We start from the raw sequence: 9,721 nt of genomic DNA, 5'->3' as shown, positions 1-9,721 counted from the left end.
TCAGATATGCATTCTGCTAAAACCAGCATGCACAATGGATTGTCGATTTGAGCTTGGAGACTGTGGCCACAGACCAGGACCAAGATACAGTGGGGGCACAGTGAGGCAGACCGCAGGGCCGGGGAGCGTGAGCATCCCGCCTCAGTCCCTTCTGGCCTCATGGGGGGTGGGGCGCCATTCTTTGAAGTGAGCAGGATCATCCAAGGGCTTCCTCTTTGATGTGCAGAGTGAGGGGCTTCTTTGGAACTTGATGCAGTGTGGGGTGCAAGGAAGGAGGCAGGACCGAGTAGGCGAACGACTCCGTGCGGACGTAGTAGTGATGACAGCACCGAGGGGGATGCGTAAAGTGAGGGCGTCGTCGCGTAGTACACTGGAGGGAGGCTTTTTTTTTTTTTTCCCACAATTCTAACCTCAGCTGGGCCAAACTCAGTATTCCAACCTCACAGAAACTGCACCCTCCTCTTCCTTACCTCTCCTGACACTTCCTAGGCTGAAGCTGGAGGAAGATTTCGGAAGAACAGTCTGTTTCTTGATAAATTACGTAGCATTTTGTTGTGTGTCTGGAGTACTTTCTCATAAACAAATGCTTACAGTTATTTCAGTTGTAAGAAATATGTTTCTGTGTTCTAAAGCTGTCGTGTTGTTGTTTTTATAGTCTTATGATCGATCTTATTGAAGTTGAAAAGGAGCGCCTTTTAGATGAAGTAAGTTTCTCTGCGGATCGGTCTGTTGGAGAGTGAACCACCGCTGTCACCCCAGTGCGGGAGCCCTAATAACACGAGACGAGCAACATCTGATTCACAAATACTAAGAACTGAGGCCCTTTAGAAACAGCAAAGTAAAAAGAAATAAATTCGAGAGTCAAATCAGATAGTACGTACTGAGTACCTGCCATGTGGACGCAAACGTAAAACTGACTTTATTGGAGGCAGACGTGTGCTCCCTGCAGGGGTCGGGGCGGGGGCTCAGTGGCCGTTTTCACAGTAGTTGGAGGTGTCACAGCGTGGCCAGCGAGACTTGTCCTGTGGAAGGTGCATGTAAATGCAGTGGGAATTCACAGCAAGAAGACACTACTTCAAGCATTTTATTACTATCAGAATAAAAAGTATGAAAAAGGGAAAGTTTGTGGCGGCTTCTAAAAGAGAGTAAGATTTAAATAAGTGAAGCGCAATTAACCAGATTCAATGATAAGCTCCTGCTTTCAGCATGACACATCTCCTCACGGACTTCACTCAGCGGGCATTCGACACACAGTGGGCAGAGAGACGGTCCCCCGTGCCTCTTCACCCTCTTTAACCCTGAGGGTTTGAGGACCGTCTTTGATTAACGTTTTGTGGTGTTTAAACTGACACAACTGTGTACTATTTTATTAATGGATATATAGTGATGAATAAAGACAAATATGTTAACTTATTTATATTGAAATTCAGTATTTGGAATCAATGTTGTATCGTCTCTTGGCCTATAAATTGCATTAAGGTAGAGGACTTTCCTATTGCTGGGCAGTGCTAGAAACCACTAGAATCCCTAGGTGTGAGGGAGGGGTGGTAGCAGTACGTAGTGCGCAGGGTCTGTGTCGGGATTAAGCAGGCTGGTATATGTAGGGCACTTAGGGTCAGATGACCTCTGCCGTCATCATCATCATCTTTGGACATGAGGTCACGAGGCATTCAAAGAGCATAGAGCTAAACATGGCGAGATTCAGTCTCCTGTGTTAACTGAGAACCACTGATGCCTCACAGTTCGTCGTGAGTGGCTGTGACACGTGTAGAGACTGGGTTTGATTCGGAAGAATTTTGCTGAACTCATGTTTTCTCTTTAGTGGTTTGCGCTGGACGAGGTTCCCAAAGGAAAGCTGCACCTGAGACTGGAGTGGCTCACGCTGATGCCAAACGCGTCCAACCTTGACAAGGTGTGTGCAGGGTTCCTCGACAACTAGCCCTTCTGGCAACTGAGATCAGTCTGTTTAAACTGTGTTGCTACTTAAATGTTTTACAAATTATAGCAACAATTCTGATTATGGTACTACAAGTCACTACAGTGCCATCAGGGATAGGTTAGAGATGATGAAATTTTTTTAAATGAAGTTTACACGTCATTCTCACCTGTTTGATGAGAACCTCAAGTTTTGTGCTTGCTGTGGGACAGAGATCTGGAGAGCCACACATGACCCGAATGCTTCACGAAATTGATTTGTATGGAATAGCAGTCTTACTGTGTAAAAGATACTTAGGTTTCAGCTCTCTCTCCTGCATGTGTTGGGTGGTTTATTTCCCACCTGTCTTTTCTCAAGCCTAACTGTCATAATATCATCAGGTAGAGATAGTCCTCACTCTTGTGGAAACCGCCTGCTGAGGCCGCCCTCTCCCTGCAGGTGCTTACAGACATCAGGGCTGACAAAGACCAAGCCAATGATGGTCTGTCCTCTGCATTGCTGATCTTGTATTTGGATTCCGCAAGGAACCTTCCGGTAGGTAACACCATGGTAACTCACTTGGATGCTTATTTCCTGGGAGCAGATCTTGCTGGGGAATCCTGCTTTGTTCAGCCACGGTGTGTTACCTGTTCTCATCTTGCTGTGTTTTCACGTCACTTTCCGTGCCAGAGAGCGGCAGTGAAGAGGGATGAGTTAGTGCTTGCTTTGTGCTTACCCACCTTCCTGGATTTGCCCGGGATATTCAGAATTATCTGATGTGTTTTACGAAGAAATATCCAATATATAGGAAAAGAACTGGTATTTAGGGGAAGAAGATATTCTGTAGAAAATCACTAAATATTAGAACTTAGTCACCTAAGGATGGAGATTGTCTCTATCTGGAATGGGAGTAAAATCAAACAGCTCTGACTGTGGCATGGCAGTGTCTGGGCTGCTGCCCTAGAGGTCCCCTAGCGTCAGGTGGCTGCAGCGCTGGACCGCGTGCCGGCCTGCGGTGCCAGCGTGTTTCCAGCAGAGCAAAAACAAACAACGTCTCTGAATAGTCTCCTGCAAACACATGATGGTCCTCAGCCTGAAAGCATATGCACCAGAATTGGTTTGTTCTTAGGGGAAAACTGTAAAACACAGTTCCATAGGCAATAACTATGACATAACCATGGAGAAGAAAAATCTCGTTAATCTAATCCTGTGAGGCACACTGTGATCTTCCAGTGTCCTGCTGTAAACCCCGCTGTTTGGGGCAATGTCACCATCATTAACGTTACGCTGTCTGACAGTTGTTTGAGTGCCCATATGCTGGTTGACTATGTGGTCAGTCTTTATTTCCTCATGTCCACGGCCAGTTTTGTTGAAAGAAAGACCACTGCCACCAGGTAGAGGTGTCCTCCCAGGACTGTATATTGCAGACTTCTGCGTGCATAGCGGATGTCTGTCCACTCAGGTCGCTTGTTACAGCAGCAAACGCCCTTCCTGCATCTTTTCTCCCTTTCTCAGTGTTTACTGGGGAGAGAGAGCATTCAAGTCAGCCTTTTCGACACCACATCCTGGATTTAAGTTATAAATGCTCCATCCAGCGTAGTCTTGCCTTGCCATGGCTAAAACGTTTCCGTGTAGTTCATGGATTATACGCCCTTTGTTTCAGTTAGCACCTTCCAAGTTTTGAAAACTGCATTTACTTGGGCTTGCTCAAAAATGAACTCCATGTGCTTGGTGCATCAGTACGTTCTAACTCAACAATCAAAATATAATTGACCATTTTTTTCATACTGGGAGGATGTAATTGTACTCTTTGTTGCATGTAATGGTATAGTTGTGCTCTTTCTTTCAATGAAGGTTTCTTGATTGATTTTTACTTCTTAAATTCTTACATTTGTCTTAAAGCACTAAGTATTACTTAAAGTATTACCTTAACCTTTTGGCCAATCTTCCAGTCTAAAGTCTGTGACTTGTATAATTTCAATTTGGGAAAAGTTATTTCATTATTATTTAACCTTTCTACAGAATTTCTCATAAAGTAGAACTTTTTGCTTTTGGTCACATTAATGTTTGTTAGAAAGTCTTTCGTAATGCCTGATGGAAGTGAATTTGTGGTATACTTTAGGGTGGTAGAGAATAGTATTGATGAATCAGCAAGAAAGGGTCAAGTCTCTCTTTAGAACTGTGTGTATTGTCACATTAAACTGAAGTTTGAATAATGGCACGTAAACAAAAGTGACTGTATTGACCATCTGTTGGAAGGACACCTGCATGAAGTACGCTGTGGCCCGCAGAGGCCAGGATCCTCACGGCCACGGCCCTGTGGGGTGTGTCTGAACGGGGCTTGCTGACCGCCCCCACATGGCCTGGGATTCTCTCCTCTGCCCTGCACCTGCTTGTTGGTGCCCTGGCGCGCACTGATCACAATCCACCATTCTCTGCTCTCTCCTCCCGGCTCCACTCTCCCAAGAGTATCTACGAGGGAAACTTTGGGTGTGGCTACTTAAAAGAGAGGCGCGCGTCGGGACTAGTGTTTTGTGAAAATACTGCCTCAGTCTATAGAGCACTATTTGTGAGTCCTCCGGGGTTATTTCTTCTTTGTTGTGGACTGGAACCCTAGCGCGGTCTGCTCAGCGCTGGAGTGGTGTGGCATGCTCTCCTGTTCTCCTGCATGATGCAGTGTCCGTGTATTTTCTTTGTGCTTGCTTTGTAAAATGTGACTCTGCTGTAACATTGGTCCGTGCGTCTCACATGAGATGACCAACCTGGCCCGTGGAAGACAAGCCTTAGATCCCTAAACTGCCACTGGCCCATAACAAAAAATAATAGTAAAAATTCTTCTGAGGAAGAAATGAAGCCATAATGATTAAAATTGATTTTCTTGTCTTTCGTCCCAATGTGAGATGTAAATATTTCCTTATAAACTTTCACAAAACTTTCTTAAATCTGCTTTCTCCTCCCGACCAAGCACAGAAGTGTCAGGACTCGGGCTTCCTTTAAGACCCCTGCTCTGCGGTCCCCTCTCAGTCCCCCAGCTGGTCACATGAAGTTAGAAATTCACCCACTTCATGATGAAAATCTGCCTTCCCCCACACGGTTTAACCACAGCTCCTAAGGGAGAAGAAAACTATATTGAGTTTATGATTCAGCTTCTTTTAAGGAATCTGAAGAATTTCCTGGAGTGGATAGTTGAGCATTTTTGGGTTTTGATCTCATTATATCTGTGTCCCGTGCCCTTTACGTCTGGCATCTTGATTCCTGGCACTGTTCTTGGTACTTTCAGTAGATGGCTATTGTCTCTTGGTTTGGGGACATAGAAAGCCACCAGTGGCTTAGTCATTAGTCTAGACAGTCATTCTTCAGATTTCATTCGATAATTAGATTCTTAAAGTCCATCGTCCCTTAAATCTTAACAGTCAAAGCGCTTTGCATTTTTGTAGAGTTTTTATTTCTATTTCCAAAGGATTTCTACATGCATTCTCACTTTATTCTTATTATTTAAAAAAGGAAGAGTAGAGAGCAAACTTGAATAATAGGTATTTTGCCCCATTTTATAGATGTGGAAAATCAAGACCCTGAAGTGTTAGGTGAGCTGTTCGAGGCACCCCAAGAGTAAGTGCAAGTGTGGTCTCTCTGGCTCGCTCACACCTGGGTAAGACCTTTTTAAAAGTCAAAAGAGGTCAGTGGTGCATAAAGGCAACGTATTCTATCACTTTTAAGGAATGATTTTCTGCTTCTGGTATTAGCAGAAAGTTTCATCATAAACTGGTATAAATGACAAGACAGCTCTGCTGTGTAAATTCCGTTAGTCTGTCTCCAGTAGCTTTTCAAAGTTGCTTTTTCTCATCCTACAACTGATTCCCTTTGCAGAAAGGAAATATTTGTGACCAGGATTTTTTGAATTGCTTTGTAATATTTAGCCTGTGACATTGCTGAGTTATCAGTGTCAGCCGTCCTGCAGTGTCACAGTCTCATCCTGTGGTCTGTTGTTAAATATATGCATCACGGCCAGACACAGGGACTCACGCCTGCAATCTCAGCACTTTGGGAGGCAGAGGCGGGAAGATCAATTCATACCAGGAGTTTGAGACCAACCTGGACAACATAGCAAGACCTCATCTCTGCAAAAAGTTTAAAAATTAGCTGGGTGTGGTGGTGCACACCTGTAGTCCCAGCTACTCTGGAGGCTGAGGCAGGAGGATCGCTCAAGCCCAGAAGTTTGAGGTTGCTGTGAGCTATGATCTCACATTACATTCCAGACTGGGCAACAGAGCAAGACTTAAAAAATATATATGTATGTATGTGTGTATGTGTATATATACACATACACACATCACATAAAATATTCTGTCAAATGAATTTGAACAGTCTTTTTTTGCCCACTGGTTTTCAGTATGAAGCCAACACCATTGTTGGCACTAGTGAGGCCCTGGGGCTGCCAGCCTCTACCCCCTTACCTCCCATCCACTCAGAACACTGATTTTCAGCTCCATGGGAGCATTACTACCAGCAGTCCCCATCTGAAACCCTAAAACAACAAGAATTTCTCCGTGTTGGAAATGACCTACTTACCATGTAGACTCTCAGAGCTTTGCCCTTTTGATGAAATCCTGGGCTTGAATTTCGGGCTTGACCGGTAAGGATGTGCTCTGACTCGTGGCCAGCTTGAGAGCCTTAGGCTTAGCTGGTAGCACAGTCGTCGAGCCCTTCGTCAGCCAGGCAGGGTTCTGAGGGCTGTAAGCATACCTTGTCACCATTTTACAGATGAGAAATTGAGATGACATAGAGAGCAAAAATGACTGAGGCTAGGTCAAGGTCCTGGGATCGGGGCGGCAGGGCAGGGACAAGAGCTCAGCCGGTCGGCCCTTCCTGTCCACCCCACCCTCGCACGCAGTGGGTCTGTTCCCACGTTATTGACTTCATAGGTTCTCAGTTCTGTGCGTGGAGTGCATCTGAGAGGAGTGGTGTTTGCAGGAATGCCTGCTTTAGGCACAGCAACGCCAGCTACACAAGGCCCCCACTGTGGAGACCCTTAGGTGTCATGACAGGAGGCACTTTGTGCATTGCGGCTCTCGTTTTAAAAATGCAGGAGGCTATTCTGCCTCCACTGATGGTGAGGAGCCCAAGGGTGCAAGGTGCGTAACTCCAGAGGCCTCCTAGTCGGGCGCCTGCCTGGACATTTGCATGGTGCGTCTGTCTCACCGCAGTCCGTGCGGCTCCCCATGACCTCACGCAGCTCCTCCTGCACACCCAGCCCCATTCCACAGCCTCTCGCCTCATTTCACTTAAATGCATGTTACAATAATAATCTTATTTAATACGGGCCATATCTATCCAAAAGTGAGCTTCAGGAAGGGTTCTTACGATGTCTGAGGATGTCAGTCCTTGTACTTCAGGGCAGCGGTTCCCAGCCTCATTCTGTGTCCCCATCACCTGAGATGTCCAGGCTCCACCCAGAAGTGGATGCCATCTTTGGAGAGCTGCTTTAATCTGCAGCTGGGATGTGAATTTCTGCCTGGCCAGATATTAGATCTTCTCTCTAGGCCGGACTGCTAGTGGTAGAAGACTGGGAGGCTAGTTACCCATCTTTCTTCATTATGAAATGTGCTGTTTAATTTAAAAAAATAAATAATTGAGTTCAACTTGTCATTTGAGTTAATTACAACTAATATGATAAAATCTTGATTGTTAGTCCCAGGAGCTTGCAAAACAAACTCAATTTGGTCCTTTTGAGGGCAAGAAAGTAAAGAATTGAAAAAAAAATCAGTAAAAGTAGAACATACTGATAAAACGCATAATAACAGAACTTTATCTGAAGCCAGGAGAAGCTTTTGAGTGGTCTGGTCTGTCTGCACTTTTCCCTGCCATGGTGTCACACGAGGGAGGTCAGTCTCGGGAATAAAAGCGGCAGCAGCTGCACGATCTGGCTGGGGAGCAATTCGGGCAGCCACAGCTCATCGATTTGTACTCCAGATAAAACCTTTAATATGGTTGATGTTTTAGGAGTCTATTCAGCAAAGAATAGCAGTAGAACCCTTTCCTAAAGTCTCACTGTTGCATTTTTCAAATCACAGAGGACAAGAGGGTGGGGGTAGAAGAATACCGATTATGCAGGGTGAGGAGGTGCGTTTGATATTTATAGATCAAGGGTTCACTCGAAGACAAGGTCTTGGGCATAAGGAAGAATTTTGCAGGTGGCTTTTTGGTTGGTTGTGTAATTCTTAGTGGTTTTTGTTTAAAGATTTTGTTTGTTTATTCCCATAAATGTTCATGTCATTAACCTTACATAAACTCCTCATTGCATGTTTTATTAACCCTTGGTATATTCATTTTCTTCTGACTTGAAAGAGTAACCCCTTAGAATTTAACCCCGATGTCTTGAAGAAGGCTGCAGTTCAGAGAGCTTTCAAGGTAAACTAATAGTTTTCCCTTCAGGTCACAAGGTTAATCAAAACATATTGAAAGAGTTGATACTGTAAGTCTCATAACTTTATTGGCAAATCACCTCCCATACTAATACAGCAATTAATTGTCTAGTGGAAGAGATCCTGCTTTTGTGATCTAAGAACTGGTAGTTAGAGTAATTTAATTCATCTTTGAGGGTACATTTTATAAAGTACCAATATGATAAGTTAGATTATTTTCCTCTTGGCCTTAGGCAACTATCTAAGGTGGTTTAAATATCTATATTTTAACTGGATTTGAATTTGTGAAAATGGTAATTTAGAAGTTCTATCAAAATCTTAACCCATTTTTAGATTGTGGTTTAAAGGTATGTCTTGTGATCTGTGAATATACATTTAAAAAAATCACCTCTTCCAATATGTCATGTTAGGATCATCTCTGAGTTAACAGCCTCATGGCTTTGGGTGCTGTGGGGTTGAGTGATAGATCTTTTGAGAAGCTTTAAATGTCATTAAATGAGGTATATTGAAAACTAAGCTCCACTCCCTAAAACATGACATTAACATGTTCTCTGGCTAAATTGTTAAAGTTTTCTGTGGCTTACAATGTTTTATTTTTTTCTCTAATTTCTTTGAACATTTTAGGCTTAAATTTGGGCTTAAATTTAGAGGGAGGTGGGGAATTTTAAATGTAATTGTTTTAAGAAAATTCTATCCCAAAGAAACAGGAGTGTTCTTTAACCAGTTTCACCTAGAAAAATAAATTAATTTCAGAAGTGGAGGAGACTTGGCCAAGTCTCCCATTCAGTGTGCTGTCGGCTAAGTCCTGTGTTGAGGAAGCAAGATGTGGCTTAGCGAGGCCTGCTCCTGAGCACAGTGTTGAAATCGCTGTGTCCGTCAGGACAGGAGAGGAACTACGTCAGCCCTCTTTCCTCTCCCATTTCTTCCCTATCTGAAGGTCACTGACCAACAGACCCCAATGTTAGGGACAAAGGCTCCGGAGCTAGGCTGGATTTGAATTTTAGCACAACTGCTCAGCAAGCTATTAATCCATTCTGTTTTGTTATTTATAAAATGGAAATAGTATCTCTTCATTGAATTATTGACTAAATTAAAATACTGCATAAAGTGTTCAGTGTAGCTAGAATAACATGTATTATAATTGTTGCATTAATTACATTAGCTTATTTAAGCCTAAAAACAAGGTTCTAAAAATGGTGTTGTACCCATTTTATAAACATGAAAACTGAGGTTCAGATAGATAAAATATGTAGGTCCAGCTGAAACTTAAGTTCAAGACAGTCTGGAGGCCGGGCGCGGTGGTTCACACCTGTAATCCTAGCACTCTGGGAGGCCCAGGCGGGCGGATTGTTTGAGCTCAGGAGTTCGAGACCAGCCTGAGCAA

At 43.9% G+C, this 9,721-nt stretch overlaps 1 protein-coding gene across 1 annotated transcript in view; it reads left to right on the top strand.

Annotated features, from left to right (window-relative positions):
• Nucleotides 1–646: 646 nt before the first annotated feature.
• The window catches only part of ESYT2 (extended synaptotagmin-like protein 2), a 27,210-nt gene continuing 18,135 nt past the window's right edge, over nt 647–9,721 (top strand). The window contains exons 1-3 of the mRNA XM_012658107.1: nt 647–704; nt 1,823–1,912; nt 2,375–2,470. Coding sequence (XP_012513561.1) covers nt 660–704; nt 1,823–1,912; nt 2,375–2,470 — 231 coding nt within the window. The 5' untranslated portion in view covers nt 647–659. The remainder of the gene's footprint in view (nt 705–1,822; nt 1,913–2,374; nt 2,471–9,721) is intronic.

This window comes from Propithecus coquereli, unplaced genomic scaffold, assembly GCF_000956105.1.
Source record: "Propithecus coquereli isolate 6110/MARCELLA unplaced genomic scaffold, Pcoq_1.0 Scaffold571, whole genome shotgun sequence".
NCBI classification, from domain to species: Eukaryota; Metazoa; Chordata; class Mammalia; order Primates; family Indriidae; genus Propithecus; species Propithecus coquereli.
The sequence above is the reverse complement of the archived record's forward strand: the minus strand, read 5'-3'. Positions and strand labels throughout refer to the sequence as shown.